Here is a 19,867-nt window from a genome sequence, read left to right on the forward strand (position 1 = left end):
CAAATATATATAATTTTTATACGTTATTCACATATGAATAACATACAGACTTGCATATTTGTTTTTTGTTTTAATAATCATATACTGATTCAGGTCAGAAAACATATTCATATGTGAATATAACGTGGTAATTTAGTTTATGCATTTCATCAAACAGTTGGAGTGCTTACAAGTTAACTTTTTTAAAAATGTTAAAAACATGATACTTCCAATTCAAGTTATCAATTCCAAATCATCATATACTTCCGATTTTGACTTTGAAGCGTGCAATTCCGATTTTCATTTCATTCCAAAAAAAATTCTGATTTCAATTTTAAAACCTTGAAATCCCGATTCCAGATTTCTTTGTAATACTGATAATCAAGACGCGAACTGTTCCGATTATAATATATGTTCCAATTTCAAAAGCTTGTGACTTCAGATGCGACATCCTATGTCTGATCGATTTCACATTTTGATTTTGATTTCCGAAAATCCGATTAGGAACCTGTGAGTACCGATTCCGAGTCCTTCAATGTCGACTGTGACTGCGAGTCCAGAACTCCAATTCCAATTTCATGAACAACAAAGAAATTCTGATTCCAACTGAGTTCGTTGCGAATCTGGGAAATTCAAATTCGGAGTATTCAACAAAGAAATCGATGTTACGTATTTGAGATTGAAGGTTATTATCATATTTACAAGTTTGCCACCGTGTCTTTTTATGCTTAGATTAAATGAGTGGCTGAGAATGATTCTCCCATTCTCAACATTTTTTATTTTCTCAATTGATATTACCTATATATATATATATATATATATATATATATATATATATATATATATATATATATATATATATAATTGAATATAACGGTTCGGTTCGGATATCCACGGATATCTAAATATCAAAACCGAAACCAACCCGTAAGTACACGGTTTTTTCGGTTTCGGTTTTATTTCGGTTTCGGTTTTTTTGGTTTCGGATTGGCCGGATCGGCTCGGTTTTGCGTTTTTGCGGTTTTTTTGCACACCCCTATCTGCCGCTCTAACCCTTCGGCATACCGGCGCGACAGGTCTGGTATAATCATAAATGATTATACAGTGTCGTCCGTTCCTTTCTCCTCCGCCACCACCCCCACCACCATAAACGCCACCGCCACCACCACTACCACCATCTCTGCTACCAGCCGACCCCACCAATGTCACCTCCGTTACTTATACCACTGCCACCTCTGTTACCACCACCTCTTCTGCCACCAACTGTCATAATCATTTATGATTACTCGATCTGTGAACAGACATATATGTACAATCATTTATGATTAGGCATACCCCGTTGCTGTCGGTACGCTGGAGCATTAGAGCGACAAATGAGAAATATATGGCTGAGGTTGAATCTCAAGATCTCTACTTTTTTTTAATCTCAAGTGAACCGTCTCCTATATATATATATATATATATATATATATATATATATATATATATATATATATATATATATATATATATATAATGCCCGGTCTTGGTATGTAATTTAAATAAGAATTATTCGTTTTTGCAAGGGGACTCGACGAGTTGGAGGCCCCAAACTCGTCGAGTAGTAATGAGAGAAGTTTGGACGCGGGACTTGAAGTCTACTCGATGAGTAGGACTGCCAGAGTAAAACCCTAATTTTCAGGGTTTGCACCCTATTTAAAGACCTTAACACCCCATTTTGGCCTCCCTCGTCGCCTCCCTTAGTCCAGAAAACCCTAATTCAAAACCCTAACCCATTGTGAGTGTTTTTGAGCCATTGTTGTGTGTTCATGGAGATTTTGAATCTTGAGAAGGAAGAGGAAGCTTGGGGGATCAAGAGGAAACAAGTAGATCCAGAGTTTGTGCTCCATTTCCAGTTCATTTGAGGTATAAAGTCTATACCTTGACTATTTATCTTCTAGATCCATTCATGGAGTAGTTTAGGGCTTTAAGGAGCCATTTTTGGAACCATTCATGGATGCAAACATGTTTGGGGTTAAGACTTCAGATCTGGAACCTTTGAGGAACTCCCTGGCATAACGGTGCCAAATTTATGGTCATGGGAGTCCCATGCAACTTGTGAACCCCATTTTAAGGCCTTTGAGCTAGATAACCCATGCATGAACGTAAAGTTTGTAACTTTACGTGTTATATCGACCCTAGGAGGCCAGATCTACGTTTTGGATGCATTAAGCCCGAATAAAATCGACTGTATGGATTTAGACTTTGGGGAACTCGACGAGTCGTTCTTAGGACTCGGCGAGTTGGGTTGTGGTTCCCCAACCTTTTTTGTCACTGAGAAAACTTGTTGAGTCTAGAAGATGACTCATCGAGTTGGGCGTGTTTATGGACTTAAAGATCAAAGAACTCGACGAGTCCAAGGATGAACTCGGCGAGTTGAGGAGCAAATGTCCCGACTTGTATGAAGGAGAACTCGACGAGTTCAAACAGAAAGTCTCGATTTTGTCATAAGGAGAAACTCGGCGAGTTAGAGGCTAACTCAACGAGTTAAATCGCGAGTTCGAGATTCTCGGAATTATGGGACTCGACGAGTTGACAGACCAACTCGGCGATCTGATTCAACCAGAATGTTGACTTGGACCATAAGGTTGACTTTGACCAGAGTGTTGACCTTTGACTTGACCATTGACCAGAGTTGACCTTTAAGGGTTTATAAGTTTGAAAGAGTAATTAAAAGAGATTTTATGTGTAGGAGTTTGAGGAGAGTAGATCCCATCACCGAGGACAGTTCAATTATTGCACGCCATTGAGGTGAGTTACCTTCCAGTAGAAGTGGGTCTAAGGCCACAATGTCAACCTACTAGTAGGAGTTGTGTGTTAGATGATTGTCTTTGTGATAATTGTCTGGTATGCCACTATCTGATATGCTTTATGTGCTATGATGCTGTGATATATGTGTTAGTATTAGTTGGGGTGAAATAGTCTCCAGATACCGGTTGAAAGATACCGAAGGGGTAGACAGTACCCATGCATGCCTAACAGTATGTTCATGTTATGTTATTATGTAACACCCATAAAATTCAAGCCAATTTAAAACTTTTTAAATCATTCAAAGCCATTAGCTATTTCAAATCTATTTTCAAAATAGTTTCATATCAGAGTATCCCAGAAATCAAAATCAAAATATGAGGAAGTGTACGGTCACGCCTTCGCCTTCCCGCGGTCATCCGTTGTACCTGAAACAATAAACTGAAACTGTAAGCCCGAAAGCTTAGTGAGTTCCCCCAAAAATACCGATACACTGCACATAACACATATACATAAATAACAACAACATGTACTGGGTCCACAACTTTACAGACTGGATCACCCCTGGGCCCACAGTGTGAGTCTGGATTGCCTTCCGGGCCCACAGCTAACATCTGGCTTGCCATCGAGCCCACAGTACGAGTCTCCCTTAGCCCGTATCTGGAATGCTCCCAGGTTTGTTGGTTACCGCACGGAGCAGTATCACCTCAACCCACCCCACATAACATATCAACAGATAACATAACCACTGAGCATACAGATAATCATATAACAACACAGGTAGTCCTACAGATCTACCTAACTGGCATAGCCACTAACATGCAGCACTACTCATACTCAACATTCTAACACTGCTAGGATAACATATCCAATGGGCCGGCCTTGGTGCCTTAGACCCTTTAGTATAGTGAGGATAACTCACCTCGCAAGTAGCTCGGAAGGTAGTGCCAAACTCCTGCAAATGTAGCTCCAACTCCAACACCTATATTCACCAATGTCCTTTGCTATAAATATCCAATTTACCAAATACCCTCAGAAGTCAACTGGTCAACCCTTGGTTAAAGTCAAAGTCAACTGTCAAGGTCCACAGTCCATGTTGACTTTAACTTGTCGAGTACTCTTAGCTACTTGCCGAGTTCCTTGCATAACTCGCTAACCTGACGAGTCACTCGTGTGACTCGTCGAGTTCCTAGTGTCAGTGGCCGTAACTCCTTGGCCAACTCGCCGAGTTTTCCCTTTACAACTCGCCGCGTTCATACGTGTCCAAAGGTTGGGAAAACCCTCGCCGACTCGCCGAGTCACTAGACTGGCTCGCCGACCCCACGACAACCTTCATCGGACTCGCCGAGTCGTTCATACAACTCGCCGAGTCTCATCAGTGACTCATACAGACGATTTTAAGCCATGCTAAGGCTCCAAATTGTAGATCCAGCTTCCCAATGCATGTTTATCACGTAAAGTTGCAAACTTTACGTGCATGCAAGGCTCTAATGACTCATAATGCCAAATCTAAACTTGAATTGGAGTTTAACTCAAAAGGAAGGGTTCATACTTGCTAAAGCTGCAAGCATTATGGACCTAAAGACCAAGGAGAGTTCAGATCTGAAGTTGCAACTTCAGATCTTAGCTAATACCCAAGAATAGCTTCATAACATGATGAAAAGCCCTAATCTTCAACCCAAAAGAGATCTTGAAGGAAATGAGGTCAAGGTAACGACTTGATACCTTCAAATGGTGCTAACTGAGGTAGATTTCAGGTCCACACAAGCTCCTTGCTGCTAGCTACTTGATCTTCAAGTTCCTTTCTCTAAGAATCTTCTTCCAAGGCTTGAAACACACAAATGGAGTACACACACACGCGCGTATTAGGGTTTTACTAAACTCTCTAGAGGATGCAAAGGGAGGCTAAGGGGCAAATGATCCTTTAAATAGGGTGCAAAACCCCGAAATTTAGGGTTTCATCCTCCAACTCCTACTCGTCGAGTCCCTTCTTGGACTCGGCGAGTAGGTCACTTAAGTGCGCGGCCTAACCCGCTGCTACTCGACGAGTCAGGCAACCAACTCGTCGAGTAGACCTTGAATTCATGAGAATTTATCACCATAAATTGATATTCGAGAATCGGGGCGTTACAATTCTCCCCCACTTGAACTAGACTTCGTCCTCGAAGTCTGCTGCGGTAAACATCCTCGGATAGTGCTCTCGCATCTCTGCTTTCGGTTCCCACGTCCATTCGGACCCCATTTGGTGCTCCCATTGTACATTTACCAATGGTACCCCTTGTTCCGTAGAGCCTTCACCTTCCTCTCCAAAAAGGTCACATACATATCTACATAATTCAAGCGCTCATCGACCGGAATGTCATCCAACAATACCACTACCTTCTGATCCATGATGCACTTTCGTAATTGCGAAACGTGAAAGGTGACGTGAATACCAACCGAGCCTTTTAAAAGGTCTAACCTGCGTGCCACTTTTCCAACTTGACAACATCCTGATGATCCAATGTATCTGAAACCCAACTTCCCTCTTCCTAAAGCGAACCCTCTGAGCTGACAGGATAATGCATCCTTCAGCTCTCAAAACATCATACATAACCAGTCTACTTAATAAATACGAACACTCATGCTTGGCCCAATCAGCCTCGGGCTGGGATACCAGGCAAGCCCACAACGGGTCCAGTCATCCTTAGGATGGAATACCCCTGTATCCTACACATGTTTGGCCCAATCAACCCTCGGGTTGGAATACCAAACACGTTAGATCCAATCAATCATAGGGTCCGGTCATCCTCGGGATGGAATACCCTAGATCAGAATACTACTATATATGAAACTCGGGTCTAAACTCATAACTTGATGTTCAAGGACCTGCCCTTGTATTTCTCACCAAATCTTCTGATTCCCCGCGGCCGATTACGGCTCGCCCGAAACTCAACCATGCGTCCATTCCGAAAGCGCTTAGACAGAATAAATTAACTACTAAGATCACTAGGCCCTCAGCCTATGACTGGAATACCCCTACAAGGCCCTCAGCATAGGTCTGGATTGCCTCTGAGCCCACAGCATGAGTCTGGTATGCCCTACCTGGCCCACAGCTCATGACTGGAATGCTCCTGATAAACTATCAACCTTGTCCAAAATAAAAGGCCTAACCAACGTCCTTCACAACACCAAGCAGTGCCACGATGCTGAAATTCCCACTATGCACGATTCCCTATAGAACAAGTTTCTTATCCGTGCAAAATCATACAAACCCTGGGTCGCACACGACCCCAAAATAGAACGATAGCCGAACTCTAGATTCAACTTGCAGACTATAACCTAGACCTGATCACACGTAATCCGAGCCAACTCTATTGCCGCCTTAAATACCCACCGATAAACATGTAGAATCACTACCATGCAAATATTTGGGAATCCCTAACTCCATATTCACTCGCCACAAAGCCCATACTGGATCGAGACTGATCCGATTCTACTAATACAAAACTAGTCTGAGAAGGCTTCCACAACTATCCCGAATGTTACCAAAATCCGAATTCAATACGATTCCAAAATTCTATTCCATCATCGAGGGGAAACACACCCCAAAGACTTAGGAAACATATATACACTGCATAAGGGAATTGGTGACACGTTCCTAGCTTCTCAACTGTCGCCCCTTGAATTCCTTCAGAGAATTCCTGCTCCCTGAGAGGTTCCCCGATTAACGCCTGTCCGACCAATCTGGAAACCATAATCTGAACATCAATAGACAAAACCTCCAATGGCTGACGCTCGTCCTGAAAATTCCTAATTCTCCCCCACTTAGAACACTAACCACCACCCACTGGTGTGATACCCAAGCATAACTTAACCGACAGTCCCTGATGCTTGAATGATCCATACTCAACTTGAAGTTCAAAGATTATTGCTCCAACTAATGTCTCAACAACGAGATACCAAAACCAACAACGGTTACTAACACTACTGAATCCTGACAATGCTGAATAACCATCCTGTGGGACCCTGTCCGCAGACCTCCCATATAATACCCTTCTTCCCAATGCCATAAATGATCAAGAAAAGATCTAACCCGGTTCCCAGAACCTGAATGACGGAACGTTCTAATCCCAAACCTTCCCAATCTAACGAATACTCATTCAGATCCACTCTCAGTCTCCAACTGGAGTATTACCCGATCCATGAAGATTAATCCTTGAGACACTCTGAACTGATGAGGCCCCCAAGATCCTCTGCACTCCATCCGATCTCTAATATCAACTCCAGGTCAACCAAAATACATCGGAGTCTTCAACCTACTCCATCAACATGTTCAATAATTGGGGAACAGACCTACTGGTTGCTATAGCATAGCAGCATCCTCAACCCGCACATAGATCTAACAACACCTATAGAGTCTTCAGCATGACTGGACCGCCTCACCAGGCCTTCGGTCTATCTGCACCACTCTCAGAACCTTCAGCATGTTTGGACCGTTCTAAACTGTTGAGTATCTCCCTGGACTACCCCTCCTAGTGATCCTTCCCATGCAAACTGTTCTCACCCACTTGGGGTTCCGAACTCCTAATCCATTTTTTGGACTCAAACTCCGGCCTAACCCTAGGCCTCATGTCGATCGTCCACCCTCTCAGAATCCGTGGTCTGCCACATACGCTGAATATCCCACGCACCCGTGTTGAATGCACTGCAGAGCCCTGGCAGCTAGCAAAACGCTCAATCTATCAATCCAAAAACCCTCAGAGTCGAGCACACCCTCGACCGAATACTCGAACTGAACTCGATTTCTGACTAGAACTCCAACCTGGTTCCCCAACTTCCGCTATCAAGCATCCAGAAGACGTGTTCTTATGCTGGGGAGTTTTACCGAACCCCCAATCAACACAACCCTCAAACCAAGCAGCCACTATGGCCTCCATTCTCCCTGTCGGGTTGTGAAACTTATCCTCGTTTCAAAACCCCTCCCACTTCCGCATCCCGGGGTAACTCTCCCCCACTTAGATTCGACTAAGCCTTCATAATACATGAAAATTGGAGGATTCCCACTGAAGACCAGATGAACACTTGTCGAATCCCAGCACACTGATAATCCTAGACGCTTGAAGCGATACTACACTCAAATCTTGAAATCCAAATGACAAATGCTTAGACCAAAACCACAGCATTAGACCACTTCCCTTAGCGACCCACAAGCCGCTATGTGCACAATGACTGAAACCCCAAACCCCAATGATGGTGGAGAACCATTCTGCTGAACCATGGGCACAGACCTTCCCCATAATACCCCTGAACCGATCTCAACTACTACCCAACATGTAACTGAACACTTGGAGCTGCTATAAGAGAAATGCCCCTTCACTAACCCTCTAATGATTCACGACATGGAAAAGACGCAGAACACTCCCCGAAAATACGGCCCAACGATGACATAATCACAACCCTTGGAGCGAAAAACTCCATCGTGTAGTTTCCCGCAGGTGCGGCACTGAATTCGGCCCTGCTGGCCTCTTAAAAGTTGGTCCGAATCTTGGGTCTCTTCCTGGGACCCTCCAATATATGCACCTGATCTGGTTCACTCTTCCCAATGTGCTCCAAACCAAACTCCCGCTCTCGGGCTCTAGAATCTTATTACTCAGGGTCTCAAACCCTGACTCACTCACCAACTCAATCGTCCACAGCTGAACTACAGTAGCTGAAGCAACCACTGCCCAAACCGGGCTACAAACGACTCCCAAGACATAGTCTCCAATCCCAAAAGTGCAATATATCGTACAATCAGTCCTTACCGCCCGATACAAGAGATCCAAGACAAACCAAACCTCACAAAATACTTATGCCACATCGACCCACCCGCGCTCACCAGCGTCGAACTACTATCGCCAATCCCGACGACCAACTGACCCCGAGCTGGATTACAACCTGATCCTAAGGTCCCAAGTCTACTCACTACTTCGAGCTCGAAAACTGAAAGGGCACAATCCTTGCCCTATTAAACGACATTTCAATCCATCAATTAACCATTCTACTTCCAGCTGCAAAACTCCAGTTTGAACATAATCATCACTCCTTCTGGAGTCCCCGCGACTCACATTCCAGCCTCGAGCAAACCCCCGAAGCCTCAAATCTAGAAACTCCTGTGCTAGCCTCTCCCGCTCAACCAGCGGAATTTAACGAGTACAAAACATCTCTATGATCACAAATAACTGCAGCCCTCTGCTCAACAGAATAGGACCTTATAACAAGTCCTGGTACTGAAAAGCTCGACCGGCTCTTCCCCCTGCTGTCGTTACAACTGCTAAAGCTGCTGCGACAGCCGTCTCAGCAATGGCTGCGTAGCGCTCGTTGAAATACTCATCCCTGGCGGTCTTGATAGACCCAAACATCTCCGACAACTGTCCCCAGATGAACTCGATCACCTCCTCCCGGATGATCTCACTGACACGGTCCTCTGACAATGCTGGCCTATCCTGGCTGCCAGCTCCCGATCCTAACCTAGATTCGATCTCAAGACGCCTCGTAACCACCATTCTGGTAAGACACCAGAAAGATCTCTGATAATCCATATAATGACAGGGGACCAACTCCCAACCCAACCCTAGGGGTTGTGACTTCCTTGACACGCGTATGGGTCCTGTGCTTTCAGTAGTACGGGCCCATACTACCTTCCACACCTACCCATATTTGTCTCAAGTATCACCACAACTCCCTACAATATACATATACATAGAGAGCGCTAAGTCCTCACTCCTAGAGGAATGATAGATATCTCATAACTGGCCTCCCGGCCTCTCACTACCCACTCATCCACCAACTGCCACACGACCCTCCATTGGTGCCAGTTAACTATTGCATGAATACAATCACATACCACACGGCTTAAACAATCTTAGACTAAAAGATTTAATCCCACAACGGTTGGACTCAGACAAGAGCTGCGCAGCAGGACCAAATCCCTTACCCTAATACCACTTAACCCATGTAGCATGTGACTTAGAGTATTCACCCAATAGTTAGTTCACACGCGAAAGAGTCACAAACAATCAATGAGGTACTCTACATAAGATAAGGCATCATAGATCAGGAAATTCTATCATACGATTTCTGAGGATCCCTATATTATTACTAACATGTTGTTCTAACACATCACATAATATCAAATAACTTGCATGGTATTTTGGGGTCTACTTACTGGCTCCGGCTGATCGTACACTTGCATCCTCCTTTATTATTTGAAAACCATTCGAAAATTATTTTCAAAACATTTTCCTTAGTTTGAGACTGGATTCACACGAATGTTCCTCCAATTCACTCAAACCAAGCCTCTGATACCAACTTGTAACATCCATAAAATTCAAGCCAATTTAAAACTTTTTAAATCATTCAAAGCCGTTAGCTATTTCAAATCTGTTTTCAAAATAGTTTCATATCAGAGTATCCTATAAATCAAAATCAAAATATGAGGAAGTGTACGGTCACGCCTTCGCCTTCCCGCAGTCATCCGTTGTACCTGAAACAATAAATTGAAACTGTAAGCCCGAAAGCTTAGTGAGTTCCCCCAAAAATACCGATACACTGCACATAACACATATACATAAATAACAACAACATGTACTGGGTCCAGAACTTTACAGACTGGATCACCCCTGGGCCCACAGTGTGAGTCTGGATTGCCTTACGGGCCCACAACTAACATCTGGCTTGCCATCGAGCCCACAGTACGAGTCTCCCTTAGCCCATATCTGGAATGCTCCCGGGTTTGTTGGTTACCGCACGGAGCAGTATCACCTCAACCCACCCCACATAACATATCAACATATAACATAACCACTGAGCATACAGATAATCATATAACAACACAGGTAGTCCTACAGATCTACCTAACTGGCATAGCCACTAACATGCAGCACTACTCATACTCAACATTCTAACACTGCTAGGATAACATATCCAATGGGCCGGCCTTGGTGCCTTAGACCCCTTAGTATAGTGAGGATAACTCACCTCGCAAGTAGCTCGGAAGGTAGTGCCAAACTCCTGCAAATGTAGCTCCAACTCCAACACCTATATTCACCAATGTCCTTTGCTATAAATATCCAATTTACCAAATACCCTCAGAAGTCAACTGGTCAACCCTTGGTCAAAGTCAAAGTCAACTGTCAAGGTCCACAGTCCATGTTGACTTTAACTTGTCGAGTACTCTTAGCTACTTGCCGAGTTCCTTGCATAACTCGCTAACCTGACGAGTCACTCGTGTGACTCGTCGAGTTCCTAGTGTCAGTGGCCGTAACTCCCTGGCCAACTCGCCAAGTTTTCCCTTTACAACTCGCCGCGTTCATACGTGTCCAGAGGTTGGGAAAACCCTCGCCGAGTCACTAGACTGACTCACCGAGCCCACGACAACCTTCATCGGACTCGCCGAGTCGTTCATACAACTCGCCGAGTCTGCGATAATCTTCATTGGACTCGCCGAGTCGTTCATACAACTCGCCGAGTCTCTTCAGTCATTTACTCATACAGACGACTTTAAGTCATGCTAAGGCTCAAAATTGTAGATCCAGCTTCCCAATGCATGTTTATCACGTAAAGTTGCAAACTTTACGTGCATGCAAGGCTCTAATGACTCATAATGCCAAGTCTAAACTTGAAATGGAGTTTAACTCAAAAGGAAGGGTTCATACTTGCTAAAGCTGCAAGCTTTATGGACCTAAAGACCAAGGAGAGTTTAGATCTGAAGTTGCAACTTCAGATCTTAGCTCATACCCAAGAATAGCTTCATAACATGATGAAAAGCCCTAATCTTCAACCCAAAAGAGATCTTGAAGGAAATAAGGTCAAGGTAACGACTTGATACCTTCAAATGGTGCTAACTGAGGTAGATTTTAGGTCCACACAAGCTCCTTGCTGCTAGCTACTTGATCTTCAAGTTCCTTTCTCTAAGAATCTTCTTCCAAGGCTTGAAACACACAAATGGAGTACACACACACGCGTATTAGGGTTTTACTAAACTCTCTAGAGGATGCAAAGGGAGGCTAAGGGGCAAATGATCCTTTAAATAGGGTGCAAAACCCCGGAATTTAGGGTTTCATCCTCCAACTCCTACTCGTTGAGTCCCTTCTTGGACTCGGCGAGTAGGTAACTTAAGTGCGCGGCCTAACCCGCTGCTACTCGACGAGTCAGGCAACCAACTCGTCGAGTAGACCTTGAATTCATGAGAATTTATCACCATAAATTGATATTCGAGAATCGGGGCGTTACATATTATGTGGTAGTGGTAGGGGTGAAATAGTCCCCGGTTACCGGTTGAAAGATACCGAAGGGGAGGCCAGCTCCCGGTTACTGGTTGAAAGATACCGAAGGGGATGCCAGCTCCCAGTTACCGGTTGAAAGATACCGAATGGGAGTCCAGCTTCCAGTTATGCCAGTCGGATACCGGTTGAAAGATACCGAGGGATAGGCATTATGTGTTATGGTATGTGGTATGATGGGGGAATTCACTAAGCTTTGTGCTTACAGTTTTCCATTTTGGTTTCAGGTACTTCCTCTTCGAAGGGAAAGGAGCCGGCACGGTAGCAACGCATCACACACACGATTTTCCGCATCGGAGATTTCTGGGATTTGTACTCTGACATTGTTTTATCATGATATGATTTGACCACTGATACTCTGGTTTTGATATGATTTGATGCTATGGTTGTTTTCAGACAAATGGTTTTATAATTATTATGTTGAAAAATGAAAAATTTTTGTCTTGAATTTTGGGATGTTAGCATATATATATATATATATATATATATATATATATATATATATATATATATATATATATAAGAATACATTGTTACTTCAAAAGTTGAAATCAAATATGATTGAATGAATGAGTTCATTGAAAATTTATGTTGATTTCTGTCATTCAAAGATCACATAGAAATCTTTGTGACTTTGAGAATATACTTAATCAAAATACATAAACATTTGGTCTCTAAAACAAAAAGTATTTAAACCTACTGAGGCTTTCACAAGTGTCAAATAGTCCAATGTCTTCCTTAAACTTTTCCTGATTTTAAGATTTGTTTGACCATCTACATTTGCAGTCTAATACATAAAAGAATAAAAGAGATAAAGTTAGTAAATTATGGTTTCATGTATCATACAACATAAAGTTTAAGAGACCTCGGTTTAACAAAAACCATCAATTTTTATATTATCAAGGGAGTAACAAATAAACTAGAATGAAGGTGTCATGCTTGACTTGAAACAACATACAAATTAAATTTACATCGACTCTAGTAACAAATGTGAGAAAAATATGATTTGTCAGTATCATAAACAACCATTTCAAAGGGGCTCATTCTGTGAAGAAGGAACATCACCATTAATGTGTGATAACACTACTTTCTTTGACCTTTAAGATCCCAGTACACAATGTTGACTGGCTCTAATTTCTCCCATGTTGCTCTATTATTGTCTTTCAAGGAACAGGGTTGGTTCAAGCATTTCATCGAGCTGTTGGGGTGCGTAGTAAAACTCTCTTTCAAATCTTAACATCCAGTGGTTGGGGTATAATCGATCCTTGTTTATGGGTTATGATGGAGGCAAGTGAGGTGTCGTGGACCTATGGATCACATTCCCTGCGCAAATAAAGACAAACAAAACATAAAAAAGTCAAAAAATTCACCACGAATACGAACAATAAAAGCAGATGAAAAGAATTTGAAGACAATATGCAAACCTGAGCTGGTTAGCGGAAGCATCAACAAGCCGCCGACGGCGAGACCTTCGAAGTAAACCATCAGCAGATGTAGAAGATGATGAAGCAGAGTAAGGGAGCTTTCGTGTAGGCATAATGCAAATAAAAATCCAATATAGAGGAAGTACAACAATGACGTAGAAGCAAACAGAAAATAAATAAATAAATAAATAAAAGGGATTACCTGGAGGAAGACGAAAAGAGACGAAGCGAAAGAAATGAAGAACGACGACGAAGATTGAGGATGAGTCAGGAGGCAGGAGACGATGATGCATTGTGAAACACGTAGAAAGAGGATTGCCACAACCAAGCCCCAGTACAACATAAACTCTAAACCCAAGGACATAAAAGAAAGATGTTATAAAAAAAAAGTTTTTCCATCATCAAACAAAAAAAATAAAAAATAAATAACGGATAGGAGGATGAAACTGTTCATAAGGGAACAGGGAATTAATATGTATAAAGAATTAGAAAAGTTTGTCAAAATCATTTAACTTTAAAAAAGATGATTTATTTATTTATCATTATTATTTTGCCACGAAGGTTGTAAATTATATGTAACTAAATTTGGTTTAGAAATCAATTACTCATATTGTAAACTCAAAAGGTAGAAGGACGGAAACTGAATAGTAAGATTATATAGGGATCATTTGTGTAATTCTCTTGTGTCCCTTCGAGTTGCGGACATATCATGAATCGCAAAGAAACCATGTCAAAACCCTAATTTTTCAGCTTTTCTTGTTCACAGTTTTCGTGTTCATTTGTGTAATAATTTCAATTTTCTTTATTATTCTTTTCCAATGGCGACGACAGAAGCAGCAAAATTCAAGAAATCCGACCTTATACCGATCCCACAACCACCAGATTACCACCCGGAGATAACCGTCTCGCCGCAGCACGACGGCCTGCACTTTTGGCAGTTTATGATCGCTGGTTCCATCGCCGGCATGGTCGAACACATGGCCATGTTCCCAATTGACACAATTAAAACCCGTATGCAAGTATTAGGATCATGCCCCATTAAATCTGCTGGACTCCGACAAGCTCTTCAGTCGATACTCAAGTCCGATGGTCCCGCCGGTCTGTACCGTGGAATCGGAGCGATGGGACTCGGTGCAGGTCCGGCACACGCTGTTTATTTTTCCGTATACGAGATGTGTAAAGAGACGTTTTCAAGGCAGCACCCAAATAATCCGGCAGCTCATGCGGCGGCGGGGGTTTTCGCGACTGTGGCAAGTGATGCAGTGTTTACTCCAATGGATATGGTGAAGCAGAGGCTGCAGTTAGGAAGTGAGAGTCCGTATAAAGGTGTGTTCGATTGTATAAGAACAGTGTTGAAAGAAGAAGGATTTGGGGCTTTTTATGCTTCGTATAGAACAACGATTTTGATGAATGCGCCATTCACGGCTGTCCATTTTGCGACCTATGAGGCGGCGAAGAGGGGTTTGTTGGGTGTCTCACCGAATAGTGCCAGTGATGAACGGTTGGTGGTTCACGCTACTGCTGGTGCAGCTGCAGGAGCATTGGCTGCTGCTGTCACTACTCCACTTGATGTTGTCAAGACTCAGTTGCAGTGTCAGGTATTTCTTCCACAAATCTTCTTAATTTCCTGTTAATTGCTTAATAAGTTGTTGCAGAAAGAAGAATTAATCTGTTTTATTATGCTTATAAAGTTCAAATATTTGGTAATTAGGTTTGTTTGTACATAAAGAAGATGTTGAAAAATCTATTTATCTTGTTTCTTTTTGTCATATCTGAACTTCAAAAGTATCTTTATCCCATCTTGTTTAGTGATGTCTAAAGTTATATACTTGACTAAGACTATGCATATATGATGAAATATATCTGATTTGGAATTTGGAATGAATGACAGGGTGTGTGTGGATGTGATAGATATGCAAATGGTTCAATTAGGGATGTATTAAGAACAATATTGAGAAAAGATGGATACAGAGGGCTTTTCAGGGGATGGATGCCAAGGATGCTCTTTCACGCTCCAGCTGCAGCCATTTGCTGGTCAACATATGAAGCTGGAAAATCATTTTTTCAAGACATAAATACCGATGATAGAAGTAGCAGAATGACCTAAGAGTATAGGTAAAAAAAAAAGTCAACATTCACTTTTTCTCTTGTTGTTACATCAAGATTCAAGACACATACACTCCTCTCCTCTCACATAGAAAAGAAAAGAAAAGAAAGATCAACTTCTCCTACCCCGAGTGAGTGCTAATGCTTCCAATTGTTATATTTGTTCTGATGAGCTTCAAATCAGACTCAAATTGGTGTGATTGAGGCAAAACAGAAGAAGGGTATGCCATTATTGTTTATGGCCTGAGCTGTATTGTTGTTTATTGGCTTCAAAATTATTTATCCAGATCTATTGAGTTATATTTTTTTTTTTATCATGCAGATTTATCTGTAAGTTTTGCAGGAAATTTTTCTTACTGTCCATTACCACTGCTATATTATTGGATTTTTGCGGATGCAAGTGAAATGTTAGTTGTTGAATAAAGTTTTAGTGCTTGATTAGTAGTAGATGTTTTAAATGTGTAGTTTGATTTATTAATGTGTTAGTTATCTTTAAAAAACTAAACTTTGAAATGATAATATAAATTGTCAGAATAAATGATTTCGAATGTTGTAATTATTTGAACACTCTTCGTTATTTTTGACTGTTTAAATTCGTTTATATTTTAGTTAATTTAATATATCTGACTAACAAAATTAACTTATTTAATGATAAATGAATTAAAAGACATGATAAAAGTTGGTCTTGAACCTTGTTTCTTTGTGATACACAAACAATTTATCAATTTTAGAAATTATATCAATGTCAAACAACAAAGTTCTGAATATGGTGGTGGAAGGGGTTTCCATTTGTTCAATTGTTCTATTTTCAAACTTTAACTTCAACAAGCAATCAATAATACAACAATTTGTATCAATTCTTTTCAAAACCTTACCTAAAGTTTAAAAGTACACATTTGTTGGATGTTTATACATTGACCAAATCTATATTACTCTTGACATATGAACAATACCCATTGATGCAATGATCGATTCAGTCAATTGCTTACCACTTCACCGACTATTACAGTTATATCATCCATCTTTCCACCTGCACAGTAACCATAACCATCAGTCCTTATATTGTTCTTCCACTTGCAGCTTCTAGAAAGTTCAAGACAATATCCATGAAACTATATACAACTACTACTAATTACTAAAATGCCATTAGTCATGCCTGTTAGCTTTTGTCCCACAAGTTTTTTCCACCATGGTACATCAAACCCCTGCATAACAAATACGTACAATTTACACCTTTTGTTTTTTTTTTTCCAAAAAGGAAAAATAAATGAGGACAGATTTGTTAAAAATTTACTCTGGTTCTAGCTTCAAGTGAATACGGGGATTCAAAGTAGAAGTCCACTGAATGCTTGTAAGCAAGATCAGCCAATACTTTTGCTACCATTCAAACCAAAAATATATTCCATTAACATCAGTTGCTTATTCTAGAAAATGTGATAAAAAGGATTTTCAAGAAATAGTTACCAGCCTCCACAACATCTTGATGTTTGGCAATTGTAGATACAATTTCATGATCAAATACATTATCAAAAAGACCATCTGAACCCATCACAATAATGTCCCCCTTCATTGAATCCACACTTGTAACCTGCACACACACATGTATTTTTATTTTTTTTTACAAGGTAAAAAAGTTTGAAAATTTGTTTTTATACAAAAAAAGGTTTTGATAATTTTGTATACCGTGGCATCTAGATATGTCTGGGTGACTGCCTCTGAGCTCAACTGATATGGGCAATCAAAATAATGCTCTTGTGGAAACGTGGAAAAGATTATTTGGCCTAAAAGGTTCAAGATTTATACCAAAAAAAAAACATATCACTGATTAAAGATATTTGTAAGAGATAAGAGCTTCATAGAATCTTGTGTTACCTTTGCGAATAACACGGAGCCCACAATCCCCAACATTGGCAATCTTCAAAATTCCATTTTTGTCTAGCATTGAAACAATTCTACAAACCCAAAAGCATTAATGTAAATATTGGGAACATGTCTATTATACAGGAGACCGATGTCAATGGGACAAAAACTGCAACTTTGTCCCACCCAAAAAGGTGGGAATAACTCGTCTTTGAAAAAGACGTAAATGCCCTCATCAACAAAAAGCCTAAACGTGTAAGTGATTGGTGATGAATTGGAATACATGCCAAAACATACACAGTAGCTGAACCTGTGGAAGAGGTGGCAGCATGTGCTTTCCTAACAAGAATCCGTGGATCATAGTTAACCTATAACAACATTAATATAAACATCATTTCTATAGGGATTAGATATAAGAAATCACAAAAAAAAAAAAAAAAAAAAAAAAACATGGCTATTGTTCCTCTAATAATATTATATAATAAAATGATGAAGATACCTCCTCATCCTCAACTAAAGATGAAGCTTTTCTCATAAGTTCTCTTGAGAATTGTGCTGGATCCACATCCTTTTCAGCCCACCTACCACAAAAAGGATCACGAATTGAAAATCAAAAGGTTATATGCAGTTTAGCTCAATGTTTACTGTTCACAAATTTAAAGTTGTGAGCTCCAAAATTGCTTAACATGAATGGCAAAGGAAAGAAAGCAATATAATACCCAGAAACACCATCTGCAACAGCAATAACTCCACCATTGTAACTACTCACAAAGAAAGCATCTTCCCCACCTTTTGCAACCTTCAAACAGATTAACATAGAAAGAATGATCCAATGGGGAACAAAATTGATTTCATACCCACACTAAGAGGAACATGTATACCTTTTTGGGGTGTGGAATGAGTTGAGTTCCAACACGAATAGACAACTCAGGCCTACAAAAACAACAAACAATCATGACTCAGGAGTTCCTTGTAAATTAACATCTTATCTATCAACACTAGCAAGCAATAACGGAATTCGTTTCATGGAGCAGAAACACAGTGAATGAATTTTAATCAGAAAATGGCGACTCAGAAGGAATGGAATTGAAAATTTACAATTGAATTGGGGATTGCGGAATTAGAAGTACCTTACAATAGGAGTGGATTGTGGAGAGGAACAACGAATGAAGCTCATCAGTTTCTTGCTGGGAAGTTGTATTGCAATTCCATTATTAGAAGATAAAAATTGATGATGACGAGAATAAGAAACAGTGACTGCCATTTCCAGTCGTCAGACTCCGACCACCGCTACTCAGCGGTTCGTATTTTACACACAATCACTACACAGCAAGGATGGGTGTGTTTGAATGCAGAGGTTTGATAGACATTTTGCCACGTCATCCTTTATTTATAAATGAACGATAATATATATTATTTGGGTTTGACAGTCACCAAAGCACCAGTGGTCTAGTGGTAGAATAGTACCCTGCCACGGTACAGACCCGGGTTCGATTCCCGGCTGGTGCACTTCTATGCAATGATGAAAGATGCGCTGAATGTGATGTTGGGTCATCACAACAGTTCGATATTTCGAATTAAAGTGCTTCTGAGCGTAACCTTTTTTTTTTTTTTTTTGTTACATAAACATGTTTGGTTTATTAAGTCTTAAAAGTCGAGCTTTTTGAAGATAATCTGATTGTTTTGAAGTAGGATAGCTTTTGATGGACGTAGTTTTTGGTTAATGTATTGTGGTACGTGTATATTATGTTTTGGCTGGTCTCTTCCATCTTCAGCCCCTCTATTTTGCACTCCCCGGCAGTATTCATCCAAACATTATGATAGTAACAAGAAATATGTCTCACTCCACATTGATAGGAGTTACAAAATCTCCTCTACAATAAGATCTAGTGGCCTCACGAAACCGATGGCGTCTCAACGTTCTCCTTGAAGTCATCTTGTTGTTTTCCCTCTTTAAGAAGTTTGTAAAAAGGCTCAAATTTTTTGACATTTTATAACATAAAACTCTCTTAGGTTGTAGCAAAGTCTTTTACATTCATTGCTACGTTTGGGTTAGTTTATGATGGTCGATATATAATCCTCTAAGCAGCGGGTTGAAGAAATGTTCATTGCATAAGTCATGGAAGCAAACAAGAAATCAGTTGCTTGAAGGACCCCAACTTCTTTTCTTCATAGCTTCCCAAGCATCCGTCTTTTTTTTCTAAGAAGGTAGACTCGATTTAGCATTAGGGTATGTGATAGAGTTCGAGTGGGGCATCTAACCATAGATTAATGAACTTTCGAGAATTCCTTGAGAAAGTCATCAAAGTCTATAATGTAACTTAACCTTCTCATTCATGGAAGGATTCTTTTTTCAATGGTAAATGTCAACCGATGACACCTTCATTTCAAGATAGGGAATCAGGA

The 19,867-nt window shown here is 40.8% G+C and overlaps 2 protein-coding genes, 1 long non-coding RNA gene and 2 other non-coding genes across 8 annotated transcripts; 3 read left to right on the plus strand and 2 right to left on the minus strand.

Moving 5' to 3' along the window:
* Positions 1-12,941: 12,941 nt before the first annotated feature.
* On the minus strand, positions 12,942-13,928 carry LOC145117028 (uncharacterized). Of its 2 annotated transcripts, XR_013712434.1 has the most exons (3): positions 13,698-13,928; positions 13,496-13,593; positions 12,942-13,394 (listed from the first exon to the last, which is right to left on the minus strand). It is a non-coding gene; the product is annotated as an uncharacterized LOC145117028 (long non-coding RNA). The 2 variants fall into 2 exon arrangements; XR_013712433.1 differs by lacking the exon at positions 13,698-13,928 and having other exon boundaries at positions 13,496-13,686.
* A 252-nt stretch (positions 13,929-14,180) lies between these two features.
* LOC145113462 (Mitochondrial substrate carrier family protein) lies at positions 14,181-16,078 on the plus strand. Of its 2 annotated transcripts, XR_013710782.1 has the most exons (3): positions 14,181-15,093; positions 15,387-15,822; positions 15,924-16,078. XR_013710782.1 is itself a non-coding variant. In XM_079049552.1 (2 exons), the coding sequence occupies exons 1-2, from the start codon at positions 14,314-14,316 to the stop codon at positions 15,600-15,602; spliced, it is 996 nt and encodes a 331-aa protein (XP_078905678.1). In that variant the 5' UTR covers positions 14,181-14,313; the 3' UTR covers positions 15,603-15,915. The 2 variants fall into 2 exon arrangements, 1 of the variants encoding a protein (XP_078905678.1); XM_079049552.1 differs by lacking the exon at positions 15,924-16,078 and having other exon boundaries at positions 15,387-15,915.
* Positions 16,079-16,368: 290 nt separating this feature from the next.
* PBCP (Protein phosphatase 2C family protein) lies at positions 16,369-18,787 on the minus strand. Of its 2 annotated transcripts, XM_079049553.1 has the most exons (11): positions 18,592-18,787; positions 18,343-18,394; positions 18,181-18,260; positions 17,961-18,042; positions 17,759-17,829; positions 17,474-17,553; positions 17,285-17,382; positions 17,066-17,189; positions 16,896-16,978; positions 16,758-16,806; positions 16,369-16,631 (listed from the first exon to the last, which is right to left on the minus strand). In XM_079049553.1, exons 1-11 carry the CDS (start codon positions 18,723-18,725, stop codon positions 16,579-16,581), a joined length of 906 nt encoding a protein of 301 aa, XP_078905679.1. In that variant the 5' UTR covers positions 18,726-18,787; the 3' UTR covers positions 16,369-16,578. The 2 variants fall into 2 exon arrangements, with proteins under 2 accessions (XP_078905679.1, XP_078905680.1); XM_079049554.1 differs by lacking the exons at positions 18,181-18,260; positions 18,343-18,394; positions 18,592-18,787 and having other exon boundaries at positions 17,772-17,829; positions 17,961-18,019.
* Positions 18,788-18,899: 112 nt separating this feature from the next.
* TRNAG-GCC (transfer RNA glycine (anticodon GCC)) lies at positions 18,900-18,970 on the plus strand. Its single transcript has one exon. It is a non-coding gene; the product is annotated as a tRNA-Gly (tRNA).
* Positions 18,971-18,975: 5 nt separating this feature from the next.
* Positions 18,976-19,057, plus strand: LOC145118188 (small nucleolar RNA snoR114). The gene has a single exon (XR_013713162.1). It is a non-coding gene; the product is annotated as a small nucleolar RNA snoR114 (small nucleolar RNA).
* The last annotated feature ends 810 nt before the right edge of the window (positions 19,058-19,867 follow it).

The sequence above is a fragment of the Lactuca virosa genome, chromosome 5 (genome assembly GCF_052849685.1).
Source record: "Lactuca virosa cultivar CGN04683 chromosome 5, Lactuca_virosa_CGN04683_v6, whole genome shotgun sequence".
NCBI lineage: Eukaryota > Viridiplantae > Streptophyta > Magnoliopsida > Asterales > Asteraceae > Lactuca > Lactuca virosa.